The following is a 17,587-nucleotide window of genomic DNA, read 5'->3' as shown; positions in this document are numbered from 1 at the left end:
AACCTCTAAAATAGGAAACTTTGCTTTGCTTTCACATTGACAAAATCTGCAGGCAGGCAATGTCATGTCTGAGTAAACAACTTGCGATGCAATTACATTTGACTTCTTAAACATTAATGCTGTCTGGAATGTTTTGGAGAGGTAATGGGTCTGGATCAGAGAAGTAACAAAAAAAGACAGAGGAAGGAAAAAAGAGAAGAGAGGAAACAGCTCCTGGCTTCTGACATGCTGCTCTTGTCAGTGTCAAGCACAGGCAGCAGCACGAAGAACGTATGGAGGGAGAAGAGTTCATGCATGTGTATGAGAGGGTGAGAACGAGGGTGGGGGAGGATCCTCTATGTGTGTCCGTAGGGATGCCTGATCCACGCCTTGGCCTACTCCAACAGCCAGATGAGAGGTTATGTAACAGCAGAAACTGACTAACGTCCAACACTGGTTAATGAGAATCTACATCCACAATAAGTTCACTTCAAACGGCATCAAACGCACAACCCCGGGCTAGAGTCACATCTCTCTATATATACACTTAATTGTATGAGCGTTCTGCAGAAATGCATGTTTAACTGTGAGGGTGGTGCACGCATGATGGTGCCAGCATGTATAATTCACATTTGACATTTCACTTTCACATTTCATATGAGGATGTAAGACGAGCCAGTTTTAAATCACATTACTCCATTTCTGTTATGAAATTCAACCAAACATTTCAAACAAAGCGAAAACATTTTGTGGTCAAATCTTTGTGTTTTTGTTTGTACCTCCAAAGTACGATCCATCCGTCAGCTTCATCTCCTTGTTAAATTTGGTGATCACACTCGCAACGCCGTGCTGAATGAAGTACATCTTCTTCCCCACTGTGCCCTCTCTGATAATGTAGTCATTGGGTTGAAAGACCTCGAACTTCAACTTGCTCAGCATCCCCGTCACAAAGTTGGGGTCTGCGTTCGCAAACAAAGGCATGGTGGCCACAAGCTTACGGCAATTGAAGTTGACGATTTCCTGCAAGAGAAGAAAAGATATTTAGGTTGAAAATAGATGAATGATTAGGTCATTTGTGTTTTTTTTAACTGGAAAAAAGAAGTTGAAGTTATATAGTCAGCCATAAACACCACAAATCCTTCATCTCCTCCTCTTTTATCTCTGGGCACAAATGAATTGGATGCATATTGCTGCTTTATCCCTAATACTTCTAAAGCACTTCCCATCGCCCCTGAGAAGAAACTTTTTGGCACGCGAGCCACATCCTGATGAGTTTGCCCTGTGGGGCCGGCTGCAGGCCACGTCTCCGCTCTCATCCTGTCCCCTCAGACCCAGCAGGAGATTAGGAGCGTGTTGTCTGTTTACCCATACATCTCTGTTGCTGTGCAGATGGAGCGCAGGGCATTTGGCATCTTGTGTTGGTGTGTTGTTGACCCCCCTTGACGGATAACTCTCCTCCAGTGACAACAGGACATTGACAGGGAGATAACCAATCCTGGGGACGCTTGCTAGCTTGAGATGTTAGCACTGTCTCAGATGCCGGTGTCAGCTAATGCCACGGGGCTCTGACCTCAATCATGCACCAGAACTAATGAATTAGAGAGTAAGCAGTTTTCATGCCCAGCCAGGAGGCCTCGTGGGGAAACAATCTTTGGCTATGCCTATTTAAAGATTTGTCATATGGTGGGAATAAAGACAAGACAGAGGAAAGGAGAGAGTTGGAAAGAACAGAACTCTATTTGACAATATCCTGATGTAACCTAAAATGAATTATTGGACTCCAGAATGACCTTGTAAGCAATGACGAGGAGTTTCTTAACTTCCCAAGGTTCCTGCCAAAAATGCCAGAATAATATGAAATGATTTACTTGGATAAACGGTTAGAGTAAGAGATTATTCAAATCTGGGATGAAGCGTGAATCACAACACCTTTTTAAGACAGCAGAGGACCCTGTTTGTTTGTGTCATGGCGAATCATAACTACTCTGACAATTAACAGGCACTCCTCTACTTTTTAGAGTTGGCTCAAAACGCTCCTTTTTGATCAAACTTGTATCATTTTTGGTAAATTGATGCAATATAAATAAAGTAAGCTGAATATTCCCATAGGCAAACTAACTCCTGACTTCTTGTTGAGGGGCGGGATTTTTCCTACACTTTACTTTTTGGGGGCATGGAGTATTTGGTGAATCAGACATTGTAAGTTATCATTACATGATCTTTTTGCAAATCATCATGTATTACAGGTTGCTGTTTTGTGATATAAAAGGTGTCATAGGTCACAGATGAGGTACTTCATAATAAGTTTCCCTGTGATTTACACCCTGATCCTGCATAGGGATGCATCAATGCAACTTTTGAAGTCTGGATACCAATACAGGGGGTTTGGTATTGGCCAATACTGATTAGGGATGCACCAAGCCGATCCTGGTATTGAGTATAACTGCCGATCCAGCCCCTCAAAGCTAGACTGGGTATCGGTGGGTAAGAATCGGTCCAAACTTGACACTAAGGCCAAACTATGATTTAGTCTACAAGGTATACAATTTTACAATCAAATAGTAATTTCTGTAAATTTGGTAGGGCTGGACAATTAATTGGATTTTAATCGTGATTTCAATTTTGCCATCTGACAATCATAAAAACAATATAATCGAAGAAAAACAATTAATATGCCACACAGTGTAGATGTATGCAAGTTCCTGTGCTTCATAGCTCTTCTGTGTTCCATGTGCAGCCACAGCGAGTGTGTGTGACTTATGTGTATCAGTAATACTGTATGTGCCACCTGCTGGTTCTTTAAAGTTGTGTTTAAATCAGTACTGAAGTTTTTGAATAAATGAATAATTGTGTATATTTATTGTGATTTCAATATCACTTAAAATAATTGGAATTCTTATATTTACCATAATCGCCCAGCCCTACAATACAGGGGGTTTAGTATTGGCCAATACTGATTAGGAATGTACCAATCCGATCCTGGTATTGAGTATAGCTGCCGATCCAGCCCCTCAAAGCTAGACTGGGTACCGGTGGGTAAGAATCGGTCCAAACTTGACACTAAGGCCAAACTATGATTTAGTCTACAAGGCATACAATTTTACAATCAAATAGTCATTTCTGTAAATTTGGAAGCATTTTTTTAACTGAACTGCTGTTAGACATTTAAAAACTTGTAGTTTAAATATGTATTAACTTCAGTAATTCCATATGTACTCTTATCCCACAGTAGAGCATGGAGGTTATTATTTAACACTGGTATTGGATCAGGATTGGTATTGGTTGATACCCAAAGCCCAGGCATCGGAACCGGTATCGGGACCAGAAAAGCTGGATTGGTGCATTCCTTACTACTGTACTGTTCTGGTCTGATATTATCATTAATTAAACATTCCCTGTTCCTTATTTCAAGGATGACACTGAGGACTATGTTTGGTAACTTGAGGCTTTTCTCCAGCAAACTAACACCTCAGCAGTGTACAAGTGAGGAATTGAAAATGCACAAGTTGCCATCAGAGTTGTTGCTAAAACAAGGGTGAAATATCTTCAGACTGCTGGAAGAGCATAGAACTGTGTTAATTAAATCTGTCCTATGGATCAGCCCTCTGTCACTGATATCAGATCTAACTTTTGAGACGGATTCACACTAGGATCAGTTTAGTACATCTTTAATCTTGCACACAGTCAAAAATACATCTGCCAGTAAAGTTTGTAACTGAAACATTTCAGCTAGACGGTGTTTCATTTTTGAGCTGCATTACTTCTACCTTTCTCTTCCCAAACCCCAGAGCTGTTTCATCCACTGACGCACAGTTATTATTGTAATAATTGCTCGAGCCAACAGCAGCAAACCGGATTCACAGACACTAAAGACTTTCCAGAATCAGTTGAAGTATACTTGGACTGATTTCACAGCCCTTCTTCTGACTAAAAATGAGCCTGAGTGCCATCAAGTGGAGCCGACTCTGTCCCCAAATTGACCCATAAGTTGTTGACACCCCCCAAAAAATGGTTTGGTTTGTTGACACTCAGCTGCAATCAGCCCAGCTCTGATACTGTCCCAGTCGGTCTGGGTTTGACTTGAAGAGGAGTATTGATTTCTGCAGCTAAATGGTGATGGACTAGGACACAGCCAGAGGGTACAAAAAAAAAACTTTTAGCCATTTTACTCTAGAGGTCAGAGGCTGAACCTTACACAACAGAGAGGGAGCCATCCGCTGTGCCATTCTGACAAATCCTGAGGTATCCAATTAAGTCAGCTATAATTGTTTCTGTTTGCTAAGTGTTGAAGGCTGCTTTTAGTCTCAAAAGCGAGGTCACTTAGAGAGCTTGAGTTGGCAAATTCATAAAGGCTGGAATTAGTCATCAGGCTTTCTAAAAAGATGGTCTGAGACAGGAAGGAAGGAGGAAGGTGAAGGCTGGATTTAACAAGGCTAAGTGAAAATTATCGAGGTAAAACCTCGCAGTAACACCAGCTGAAGAGCTATAGGATCACTGATGATGAGATACACGTCTTCTTCTTTCTTGTTCAAACTTTTCTTGCACCTTAATGTTGATTAATTTATTCAGACTAAGATCTACCCAGGTGTCAGATTTCCCTTTGCAGAGATGATACACATTTCTGCAAAAATTTAGGCAAATCATTCAATCAACACTCAAGTGACCCAATTCTATGATGTGTAATAAGGAAGAAAACTCCCTTTCATCACATTCAGCATCCCAATTAATAAGATTATAAAAGCAGCCAAAAGTTGCTTTGATGGCTGTACAAACACTGTTCTGATTGTTCGTATCTTCCTGTGCAAAAACTCTGAGCCAACAAAGTGAAAAAGGTGCTCTGAAGCTAGTAAACAATCCATGGAGAAGTAAGAAAACCACAGGGACCTCATTTAAAATCATAACAGGAGACAAAGCTTTTGAAACTTATCTGGGGTAATTTCAAGTCTCTAGTGCAAGAAAATAGTTTACAATTCAGAAATGAGTCATAGTTTGCTTTTTGCCTTTGCAGCTGAAGTATCTTCACCCTTCTTCTTCCACCTTCTCCTAAAATCATCCAGGGCTCATTCACGATGAAATAGCAACCTAAGCTAGCTGTGTCCCATTCTACTCTGTGGCTACTCAGTTTGTTTTTTCCCATGCTCCCGTGGGCATAAAGCTCTCACTGTGTGACACTGTCTCCATGCAGATTTTAACTTTGCTTGCTCTGCACAGGGAACTAAGCCGGCAGGATTTTTTTTTGTGTAGTAAGTCACAGCTCTGAATCCCTGCACCTCCCTGTGAGTGTCTGGGATGGTGCAGCGGCTCCTCCTCGCCTCAGCGTTCCTCTCTGCAAGGTGACTTAATGGGGCTACATGAGGAATGGTCACAATCCCAAACTCACTTTACTTTTCAGTCCTCTCCTCCTCTGTGGGAAGGTACTCCCCCACGGACCTCTGCATGAATAACCTGCCTATAGGAGGAGGTCAGCCAGGGACTTCAAAACTGATTCTCCTTTTTAGAAAATTTTAACATTTGCTGTTTTCTGTTGCTTTCTTTTTTTACATTTCCAACTCATCAAAATAGTCACCGGATGCTTCCTTATTCTTGAATTGCCCCACAAAAGTACCAGCTGTAATATCTTTGGGTTTTATGCTCCTTAACTTTGGTATGAACAAGCACAGAATTTAACAAGAGTTGATTCCGTGGTGTAACATTATTTCTGAAAACTGACCCTGGAATAATCAGACATTTTTAAGTCCGACAGTCAGAGCACTAACTCATCTGAATGAATGCATCTAAACGCTGCTTCTTTTGCCAAAATAAGTGGACATCAGCGCAGGTTGTAAAGGGGTGTATATAGAGTCTTGTTTCTATTTTGTTACTGTTGGTAAGAGAAGGATCGTTTCAGTTGTTATCCCTGGCTGCTTTTTTGTTTTTGTACAGAAATATTCTTATTTTAGATGGTCTGGGTTCATAGAGGATGAGGAGGAGAATCCTTTTTTACTCTTTCCCTCTTTTGATCTCATCGGAGGAGATGACAGCTGTAAATGCACTTTTTTCCTCTTTCATCTGCCTTTCAATGTTTTTCTCTTTTAAGATTTCTGCTGTTCTAAATATAAAACTGAAGCTTTCAAATGGAAACCCTCAAAGAGATTTAAAAATGAAGTAAAGGAATGAATGCTTGAATCAGGTTTAGGTAGAGGTGTCTCACCTCTTTGAGCGGGTCGTTGAGCTCACTCAGGATGTTGTCTTCGTCAAAGATCTTGCCTTGGTAGCGATGTTCGTAATAGTCGTGGATTTTCTGCCTCATGTCTGCTGGAAGCTTGTGGAAGGACATGTATTGCTCCACTTGTTTGTACTGGAAAGACAGAGAGAGATGGATGTTAGTTTAAGGAAGCATACAACAAGCATGTGTTCAGGGCTTTGCATTTAAAGACAACCTTCTCTGTCACACAGTCACGCTGCCCTGTCCTGGTTCTGTGTGGGGGCAGAGACAGAACCAGGGAGGCAGGTGGTGAGCAAATAAGTACAAGCCTGGGGCTATGTCAGACCAAGGTAGCAGTCGTGATTATCTCGCCCATGCAGGAAGCTCAGTCCTAGAGGTGACTGAGTTATGATCTGATGGGAACTCAAAGGTTTACCTGATACGGGAAAAAATTGAAAACTATCGAAAAATTAAAAAAATTATGATGAAATAATCATTTGTGTGGATATTTTATCTACTTTTATCTCTTGTCAGAACAATAGTTTCATTAAGGTTTCTGCACAGGTGTCACCACCTGAATTCATTTTCTTTGACTGTAGTTCTTTAGTTTTGTTCCCAAATGAAGAGAAATTAACCAAAAACTATGCTCTACAGTTTGATTAAAAACTTCTCATTGGGACACACTGATGAGCATCAATGAAAAAACCTTTCACAGTGTAACAGACTTGAACACAAAACAATAGGAAGTCGTAGGCACTGATGCAAATCAACACCACATTTGATGCCCTTTGTAGTTTTCCAAGTTTAAAATAGATTAAAACAAATATATATATATATATATATATATATATATATATATATATATATATATATATCTTATGAGCAAAACTTAGAAAGTGTGACCAGCAGGACTGAAGCCATGGATGGGGAAGGAAAGTCGTACTGCAGATGTCATTGTTTGTTTTTGACAAATCTTATTTACTCCTTATTTAGTTTTTATGTAATTCTTAGGGTTTTTTGCATCCTGCACTATGTAAACAAAAAATAACAACAAACAAGAAAAAAATAGTTTAAGCTTCTGATAAATATACAGTTTGATAAAAAGGCAAAATAAACAATTAAGTCCAGGATTAATTTTATGCATTATGCAGTTTTCATTTACCACAATTTATTCCTTTCCATTAAAAGAACTTATCACCAAAAAAGTTGATGAAATTTGGCACAAGTACATGATATTAAACAATTGTTACTAATCCCAACTCTAGTTCATAAAAAATAAATGAAAGAAAGGTTTAATTACTTTTTGACTTTTTTAAATTTTGCACTGTGCATACATGGTTTGGATGCAACTTTTCCAGTTGTGCAACACTGCAAGTATTAAAAATTAAAGAACCATCATGATCCTTTTAATTCATCAAATTTTAAAGGTAGTAAAAAAACCTGAAGGCAAGTGTCTGCACCAAGGAGAGACAGAGAAAGGAAATACTTCGACTCTTCTGCTTTGATTAGTCTCTGTTTCCTCACGCAGCTTTTTTTCCACAGACAGGGCTGTGAAAACAATCTACCCAGACAGTCTGAGGTCCCTGACACCTGAAAATAAACACTGTCTCTCACACTGCCTCTGGTAATCACAGAGCAGGAGGTTAGAGACGACAGCAGCACACTCCTCTCCTCAGTGACCAGTTTGACTCCAGCACGACTGACGAATCAATATTTAAGTTTCAATTCACCAAAGTTACATGGGCAGCTATTTTTCCTCTGACATCATACTGGGGCTGAGGGGCACAGACATAGCTACAGCATCACGCTGCTGCAGGTTTAAAGAGAATTACACATTGGTTCACCTATTGATAAATCAGTAAATATAACATTAATGGCTGAACAGTAAGTGTGAGATAATAGCTAATGTAGCATTTACTTCTTTCCTAGCTAACACTGCCATAAATAATGAAACAGGATGGGAAAGCAAAGAGCATCAATAAATAACCTACAGGTCTGTAACTTTTAGCTTACATTACCGGTTGCTAAATAAACTACAGGTGATCAAATATGTTCTACCTTAAAGTAAAATGTGGCTGAGCATCTTTTGGGGTTTCCCTCTTTTATAATCAGTGATGCTCAGTCAGGAAGTGGGGTAATGATTTTTCAGATTCCTAGAATTTCTAGGACCTCCCAGAACACATCACAACATTACAACAGCAGTTGAGCTCTCCACTCTGTCAGTGACGTAAGAGAAAAATGACTCCTCTCCAGAGTCTGTGACTGTGTGTTTTTAAAAAAGTCTCGACCAGGCCATTTGGTCAGACTGGTCAATGAGCACAGAGTTGTGCATAGTTCGCCTCAGGCTAAGGGTCGTATCAGCTTTTCATAATGGTGACATAATCTTCCTTCCATTAAAATCCAAATATTTATCCGTTTCTCTGCAGGGATGATGCTGACTATGTTTCCAACCTTTCCTCTTCCTCTTTGTTTCTGTCAATCCTCTCTGGAGACAGCCAGATCAACACTTATCCATTTTTACAAAGTTAACCCTCCTCTTTTAACCCCACTGATGCTGTATGTGTCACTGTTGTTCAAACAAACTGTGGGGTACTACTTTATGTGCAAAATGAAAAAATTGAAAATGTATGTTTTCATAGTAATAGTAGCCTAACACATACATCCCAAGTCCAATAACGCCAGCCTTTTAAATTTTCCACAGAATTATGAAAACAAATCAATACTTTGTGAATAAAGTCCCAAATAATATTATAACTTCATCTCAAAACATTTCCACTTTTTTCTCTTAGCAATGAAAAGGAATCAGCCGTATGGGTCACAAGTCCCAGGCTTTTTCCCCAGGATAAAAAGTCAGAAAATATAATGTACACTTTACAAAAAATAATACAGAAAGAAAAATTCTACACTATTCATTTCATTCCCAGTCTTCAATGTGTCATTCAAAACAAGTTTTTAAAGCTAGAATGAGCCTGAGTATCTTTAAAATGTTAACAGCAAAAGTGGAAATACTGACTGAAAGACTAACACCACTTTAATATTTTTGCGTTAAGAAAAAAAAAAGTGGATCTGGAATGCCAATGCAAGCTAGTGGTTGAGGTTGCACAGCCCCTGAAATTGCCCATTGAGTTAGAGGCCCATTTCTCAATTCCCCATCCTCACATCCGCTAGTTCACACTCTGTTTGGGTTTTAATTCCAGTCATCATTTTATAAAACAGAAAAAAAAATAAAACTCAAATGATCTTGATAATAAGAATTTTCAGAAAATCAAATTCTGGAAATTCTTTGACACTTTGGATATTCCTTTTATTTGCAATCAGTTCACTAATTCCACTTTTTATGCTGTGTTAAAGAAGAAGTGCAGTGGCGTGGGTATGGCATTGTTGATAGGTCACAAACCCTATGAGGTTAGCCTTCAAGTGGATGGCCTGTTTACCAGTTGCCACTTGCAGCCTCTTTCCCACATGTCAAGATTAATAGTAAATCAACATATACTGTTTACATCTTAAACTCTAAGCGCAAACCCATGACGATCCATTATGGATCGGTTTTCGTAAACTAACTAGTACAGTTTATTAAGACAGTGAAGGTATTGAGTTACATTAACATCAGTCTCTTGTATGAAAGTGAAGACCCAGCTCTTCCTTTGCTGGATGACACACAGCTGTACACCGGCTTACAGTGATTCAGCAGTGAGCATCACAGCGGGAGTTGTCTACAGATTATGCATGCCTCTGATTCCTGTCTTTCTATTATCTCTTAGTCTGTTCCATTACAACGTTCTGAGGTTTTCTTTAATAGTGTTTACCTTTAGTTTTTCATTTTTGAACCACAGACTGCGTTAAAAGAGGATGCAGTAAAAAGTCAGCTCAGGACAGGATGTGAGCTGCTTAAGTAGAACCTGTTGACAAGAAAGATAGCTTCAATCATTCGTCCTGTTCCTGCCTCATCTTCTGTCCTTGTCATAAATATCTTCTGTCCTGGACTAACCTCTAACCTCACACCAGCATCCATCTCTACGTCCGTGTTCCCACCCCCCAGCAGCAGCAGTGATAGATGTAATGACTGAGCACCCTGTTCTCCTCCCTGCTGCTCTTCAGCCTGCTCAGCTCATATGCACAGCCATGCAGCAAATCAGCCTCGGCTGAATCTGGCTCCATACTGAGGATGTGTTACCATGAACACGCCATTCACAGCCTCAAAGCTGTCACTTCGATGTCTGGAGGGATTCTGAGGGGCCAAAGGAGGATGTAGATTAAGCAGATTTGCTGGAGAGCAGATGTACGCGCATACTGAGCATGACACATGATGTTAATGCAAACTTTGAATGACTCATTGTCATTTAGTGTTTAGCAGAACGTGACATCTGTGGGTTTGATCAATCATAAAATTATGTTTTAGATCAAAGTTCAAGAGAGAAAACAGCTTCATACTGGGAATTAAAACCTCACTGAGCATGCTGTAGCCCATCACTCCTACATTCTCTGATCCAAAGGAGCTGTTTCTCTGATCTGACTTTCTTTCAAAGTCATTTTACACTTTTAACGGAGCATATTGGCAATTATTTTGAGAATACATTTTTTCCCCTTTTTTTTTACCATCTGTTTACCATTTGATGGATGCATTTTCATTTACCATATTAACTTCACAAGTGCTCTTACACTTGGTTAACTCTAATGTGTAATTGTGTGACACTTGCCACTGGTCTACCTCACAAAACTCAGTTTAGTATATGGCGCGTCATGGTTTTCGGTTCTGCCCGAAGCAGACGGGACCATAATTGATCTTGTCACAGTGGATGAAACCTCAAAGCCACAGGCTGTTTTATTTTCAGTTTTAGTCTAAATGGCATTATTATTTTTAAGAAGATACACAATGCAATCTTTGAGGAGATCTACTGCATAGTTTGAGACCTTTACCTCATTAAGAAACAAATTTCTGAGGTAATAAATAAACTTGAAGGGGGGCCAGATTTCCTTTTTGGTTCTATGTAATCTGTCTCTGTACGTAGACTGGGAGAGAGCAGTGGGCTGTTTTTTAGTTTGTTAGCAACCCTGTTATTAAAGTTTTTATAGTCAATAAAAAATTAAGAAATGAAAGAAAAAGAGGAGAAAAAAATGTCAGTTGAAATAAAAATAAAAACAAGGCGACAAAAAAACAATAACTACCTTTAACTGTATGGTGAGTTTACAAAACTGATAAAAAAACAAATTAAAATTGTAGAGAATTAAACATTCGGGTGTTGTTCATCCATCCTCAGTTAATACATTTTAAAAAAATGTTATGATGTTTTGAGTTTTTATGACACAATGCTTTTTTTTTTATTTCATCCCTGACACTACCTTATATCACAAAAAAAGGCTAAAACTAATACTGAAACTAACGAAACATAACTAAAATAAAGCTTTTTTATAAATTATAAACTAAACAATACAAAAAACCCAAACTTTTAAAGGAATGAAAACGAAAATAAAATTTTAAATAAAAAAGTAAAAATGTATTAAGAAAAACGAAACAGAAAAGCAATACCTGGTTATACTGAGGTGAACTGATAACTCTAAAGCTAGCCCACTCATTGGCTAAGCTGCTTGAGATTCATGAAGAACTCTGGAAATTTATGACGCACAAAGGTGCAGAAGAGCCAAAAACTACAGAAATGTGACCACATCAAGATATTACCGACCACACTAACACCATGGTTGACCGGAGCACGTGTTAGACATTAGCTGTGGCCCTCCAACCATATTACCTGCACAGAGATCTTGTGTGTCTTTGCATCCTTTTTTGCAAATCTGAAAGAATTTTGTAAAAGTACAAACTGCAATAACTCATTTTTCCCCTAGGATAAATATTTCTGATTCTGATTCTCTTTTCAACCAGCCTCCTGCTTACAGTTACACCAGCTGCAGGTTGAGCCTCGCCCACTTGGTATACATGCTGTGATCCCAAGAATTGAAAGCACACAGGAGTGTTGTTTCTCCAAATTGCTTTGACCATGAAAGCAGCTAGCAAGGTCAGGCTATTGAGTGAATTGATGACGGCTAAATGCTTTTATGTGCAAGTGTAAATTAATGAACTGGTGTTTTAGCATGTCCTGTTATAGTCACAGCCAAGGTGACTCTGCCGATTCCCTGAGAAGAATTATGGCAACAACCTTCTGAAGGATAACTGATGTGTGCTCCTCATGTCAATTCTGGCCTGGCTGGGTGTGTCTCTGTACACGCGCACATTTATATGTTAGTGTTGCAGATGGTGCATGTTTTTGTTGTTTAAAAGTATCCAATAAACAATCTATTAAATTGTTGTGTGAAACTGAGAGAGAAATTTCCTGTACAATGCACTCTAACTGATGAGTTGCCATTTTGTCATCTGTAATGTTATTTGAGAATGCTGGCACACCAATCAGAATCAGTTTAGTTTTTTTCTTAGTGTGTTACTCACAGAGCAAATAAAGTAATCAGCAGATTGATCAGAAATGAAAAAACAGAGTTCCAGCCCTTAAAGATGCTATGAGGAGAATCTGTTTGATTTGCACTCCCTTGCCACCTTGTGGCCCGGAGTCTCCGCACACTGTTGTAAATTAATTTTAGTGAGGCTCGTGTTTGTTTCGGTATTAAATGGAGATTGGATCAAAACAAATTTTCTTTGTTCCAGACAACTTTTTACTTGATACAACGTGCCTAGGTAAGGCATTTATCAGTACAGCTACATAGCGCTACGGTTGAAACATGATATCAAGCAAACGTAGCAGCTATATCTTAGCGACATCAGCAGCCTGGTGCTCCAACGTATCTGTAGGCTAATGTAACAACAAGTAAACACTGTCAGTTTGTAAGTAGTTTAGTAGCCGTTTATATTAAGCGCAGCTGACAGCCCGGTGCTCTAAGACATGTCCATACTGTATGACGTGAGTAAATCCTGGTTAGCTATGTCCTGCCAGTCATCTACCAAGCAGAGCTAACATAACCTCACTCTTCATTTTATTGATAAACTTTCAAGTTTGAACAGACCACTGCAGAATAACTGCTGACTGTGGGTTGGAATGAACATTATCACAAACAGCTTAGCCCCTGTGTTATAGAGTGGTATCACTCTGTATCTGTATCACTCTCCTGTTTTGCTTTCTTCTGCTCTTCTGTCCTTTTCTGTCTGACACTTCGACTCCAGTGTCCACCATCACTACAAAATTAGTCACAGAAATCGTTTATAGCATAGAAAAACAGAGGTCTTTGTGTATTATCTCTTCTCACTACTAAACTTTGTCAGCTGGCATAGTGTTGTCATAGAGACCTAGATGCTAGCTAAGAAGTAGCAATTTGAAATAACCTGTAATACTGGCACTAAAGATCTCATTTTAAAGTATGAATTACGGTCAGGTGTATATCTAGAAGGGAGCGTTTTTCAAGATCACTTTCCAACTCCTCACAGCCTCTTTTAATTACTTAGCATTTATGCACAATGCTCAAATGCCAGTAAATGGCAGAATAACCTGTTTGGCATTGCCAGAGAAGATTTGACAAATTTTACATGGAATTTTACAGGGAATGGAAAGGGGAAATAAACAGACTTTTCAATGGTATAGAATTTATTGCCCAGAAGCATTGTTGCAACAAAGAAATTATACTACACATACAAAACAGACAAAGAGAATTAATGATGGGCTGTTTGGATTTTTTTTTCTGTTCCTTGCTCTTTTCACTGAACTGAGTGACCTGAAATGTTCTGATATCATTTTTTTTCAATTGTCTCTTATTTATAACAGATAAACCAGTAGGTCTAAGCTTACATCATCTTTGTAATCACACAGGTTAAAGATCACCTGCTCATTTAATCCTAACTACAGTATCTCCTAAAGTGGATCAAAGCATACCATAGAGGTCTGCAATCCCCTGCACTACAATGCCAACTGCATGCTGAAATCTGCAGTGTAAGCACAGGGAAAGCTTGAGAGTTAAAATCGGGCTCTTGCGTGCGAGCACAGAGCACAACAGTCATGGCCTTGTGTTCTGGGAACCGCCCAGGCCCCCTCAGCACAGATCACAGATGGTGGCTCGGCTGAAGTGCTGGATAATCACCCTCCATGCAGTAGAAAAAGAAGTGATGTAATAGGGGCTGAATTGGAAGCAAAGAATGAAATGTGTTCACTGGTAGCTTTCAGACAATGAGGTGACCAGTCATGTTGAAGACCTTTTCACCCTGTTGGCCTCGTACTATCTACCCGGGGATAGAAAATCCTCTTTCTGGGTCCTCGCCCCGGATATTGTGAATCGTAAAGCTCAACACACTGGTCCTCAGGGCCACTGTGAGATCACCTAATTTGTTAAAGTCCAGCTTTATGAGAAGGATTTAATGCTGCCGGAAACAGAAATACCCTTTGAATGAAACTTTTCCACCGGCTCGGTGGTTGAACTTACCTTTAACACTAAATACCTTAAATGTAGCGTGTTAAAGTTTGTTCCTTACCTTCTCTTGATATTGCCTTCGTGAAGAGTCCAGTGATTGGATCAGTGCTGTAGCGTGGCCCACAAACATAGCGTAGCATGTTGCGCCTACAATCATACTCAGCATGGTGATCCACAGGTCGGACATGCTCACCGGCGCCCGGGCACCATACCCAATGCACAGCATGTGGCTCATGGCTTTAAAGAGGGCGTAGGAATACTGCTTACCCCAGGAAACGTTCTGCAAGAGATACAGGGAGGGGCACAGAGGGGTTGTGAGGAGTTACTGCAAAGCAAATCAGAAACTGGATTCCCTGAACCAAGGTTGCAAAGAATCAAAATCATTTTCATCTTATTCCCAGATTCAACAAGTATTTTATGACTGATGAGTAAAAATTTGGTGGAACTGTGGGATGTTTGAGAAAAAATATAAAAATTTGACTATCTGTAAACTACTGCAATTTCCTGGCTGAAGAAAGCTCTAGCTTTGAGGTGTCTCTGAGCCTCTACCAAAAATCAGACAACATATTGTTTGTTCAATCTCTCCACACACTGGCCCTTTTATTCTGATGTCACACTGCAGTGTTAATTGTGGTAACTAGATTGAATTTTATCTTAGTCCATTGACAAAAACACCTCTTAGCTTTAGTTGCATTTCAGTCTTTTTGTAGAGTTAGTAGACAAAAAGTCAAAACATTTTAGTCCAGTATTAGTCAAAATACACTTATTTCCCATTACATTAATCCATATAGCCAATCAAAGATTGGTATTAAGGTTGTATCAAATGTTTAAATCTGCACTATATCCCTCTTTTAACACAATCTCTTGTGTAATAGTTTAGCAGCGACTCTCCTCCCAAAGCACAGCCGCGTCCCTGCTCACCTATGGAGCAAGAAAAGGTCATTGCTCTCAGATAAAAGTGGAGTTTTAGAAGAAGGATCCAAACTCCAGGTCAGGTAAAAAGTCTTTTGGTGGTCATTATGGCTCTTTTTTTTTAATCTCTGGGTTTTAATACGAGGGTTGTGTTGCACCCTACTGTTTGTCTTTAAATGCACCAGCTGGACAGTCTAACTGAATGTGTCTAATAGATCAAAAACCTGTTATTTTGACAGATGAGGCACACATTGGGAAAAATATCACTGACGGACATTTATGTCTCTTAACTGAAATTCAAACATACAATCATCAGAGTTTCTAATCACCACTAAAGTATTTTATGTCACAATTGTCCCATATTTATCGTGTAAAAATAGGTCATTGACTAACATTTGGCATCACAATTTCACTTAATAAAATTAACACTGAACAGAGGATGGCATATGAATTAAATATTCTGACAGAATCTAACTTTTACACCGCCTTATTCATCACAAAATTAGAAATCTAGCTAATGGAACAATATGGAATATGTAAGAGCAGTGTAAAGATATCAAAACTTGACGACATATTTGATAGCTCAGCTGCCTATTGTTTGCTTTTTAACACTTCAGAGCCAACATTGCTTAGCTGTGTTACTTGTAAATCAACGTTAATACCAGCTAGAGATTAAATTCTTGTGTAAGTTTCTGGGGTTTGCTGTTGGCAAACCTCTAAATGTACGCCATGCATCGCTTATTTAGATGCAGATGAATTGAAAAGCTAGTTTCAAACTGGTATACACTTGTAATACAACTGTCCTGTGAGTAAAGCAAATACAGAGGAGTTTCAGAGCCACAGGAAGTAGCTGAACCCTGTTTGTCAAAGTCAGTTTTCAGCCTTTCAACAGTCAAAACCCTATCTGCTCTCCCCCAGCCTGAAGGATGGAGTAGAGCTCATACTCAGAGTGCTTTGAGCTGCATTATTTACAGAAGTCTGAGGCCCTGTTTCCCTTAAAACCCTGGGCATCCTTCGCAGCAGGAGGTAAAGAGAATAGTGGAGAGGAATGGCCTGGATTGTTCTGCCATCTCTCAGAGGTTTGGTGTTCATACTCATTGTAAAGGGATCCAGTGTGTAGAGGAAGATGGAGCTCACAGTTCTGTAACGAATCAGCTTGAATGTACAACCGAGTCTTCGTCATTGCAAACAAAGTGAGACTGTCACAAAGGACTCGTTTAAACAGCTCTTTTTTTCCCTCAGTCTAAGGACATGATCCGTGCTGGCTGAGAGTCATTCCCTTTCATCGTTTCTAACATGTGTTCTGTCTGCAAAGTGACGTATCATGTTCCTCTAACTGCAAAATGACTGTGAGGACGCTGTTATCTAATAAGGCATCCAGCTGGGTTTATAAGAAACCGTTTCATTGTTGTCTTGTCAGGGCGAGCTGTTTGAAAAGAACCTGATCAGAGAAGCTGCCTGGCTGGAGCTTGATTCTGCTGCTCCCTGACTCATTTAGTTTATCATCGGTATTATATAAGTCTATAGTCTCTATCGCAGTATAAACCCATGAGATTGGGCCAGAGAGGATCTTTGGGATAGGAGCCCCGACATCTTTGGAGAGCAAGTGACCACACGGTTGTAGTTTTGTAGTTTTGGTTCAACTTTTCTGGGTCCTTCTCAAAAAACAAATTTTGTTATCATCGATCAGCCTGCGCATCTGGGCGGACAATGAATAAACCTATTATCCACCTTTTAATGTCTGTCCAAGCCTTGACAACCTACTTCATTTAAAGCTGACTTTGTGCCCCCCGCTTACACACACATTTTGTTGGTCTCTCGAATGCTTCGTGTCTCCGAGTTAGAGCAGGATTTAGACTCCTAATTAACACACCACTTGTCAAAAGCCTGCTTCTTGCCCAGAGACATGCCAAATCAGCAGTTAACAGCCCAACAAACCCAACAAGGCTTCATGTGTGAAAGCCAGTGTGTTCCTAACTGGGGGCAAAAGTGACAGCTCTTTGGTTCAGGCTTAAGACGGCAGCAGAGTTGCTGACTTGTCCGATGGTTAATGTGAGCAGGAATGCTGAGGAAGCATTCCATAAATAACACCTATCTCAGCCAAAATACATA

General features: G+C 39.7%; 1 protein-coding gene across 1 annotated transcript in view; it reads right to left on the bottom strand.

The window, feature by feature from the left end:
* hcn1 (hyperpolarization activated cyclic nucleotide-gated potassium channel 1) overlaps window positions 1-17,587 on the bottom strand; it is a 94,573-nt gene that overhangs the window by 21,477 nt on the left and 55,509 nt on the right. Inside the window, exons 4-6 of the mRNA XM_074690125.1 lie at window positions 14,625-14,843; window positions 6,170-6,316; window positions 759-999 (exon numbers count right to left, since the gene is read on the bottom strand). Of these exons, the coding sequence (XP_074546226.1) occupies window positions 759-999; window positions 6,170-6,316; window positions 14,625-14,843 (607 nt within the window). The remainder of the gene's footprint in view (window positions 1-758; window positions 1,000-6,169; window positions 6,317-14,624; window positions 14,844-17,587) is intronic.

This window comes from Halichoeres trimaculatus, unplaced genomic scaffold, assembly GCF_033239565.1.
Source record: "Halichoeres trimaculatus isolate MK-OKI-2021-1 unplaced genomic scaffold, fHalTri1.1 fHalTri1_scaffold_16, whole genome shotgun sequence".
Classification (NCBI taxonomy): Eukaryota; Metazoa; Chordata; class Actinopteri; order Labriformes; family Labridae; genus Halichoeres; species Halichoeres trimaculatus.
Note: the sequence above shows the minus strand (reverse complement) of the source record. Positions and strands in the feature narration are given on the sequence as shown.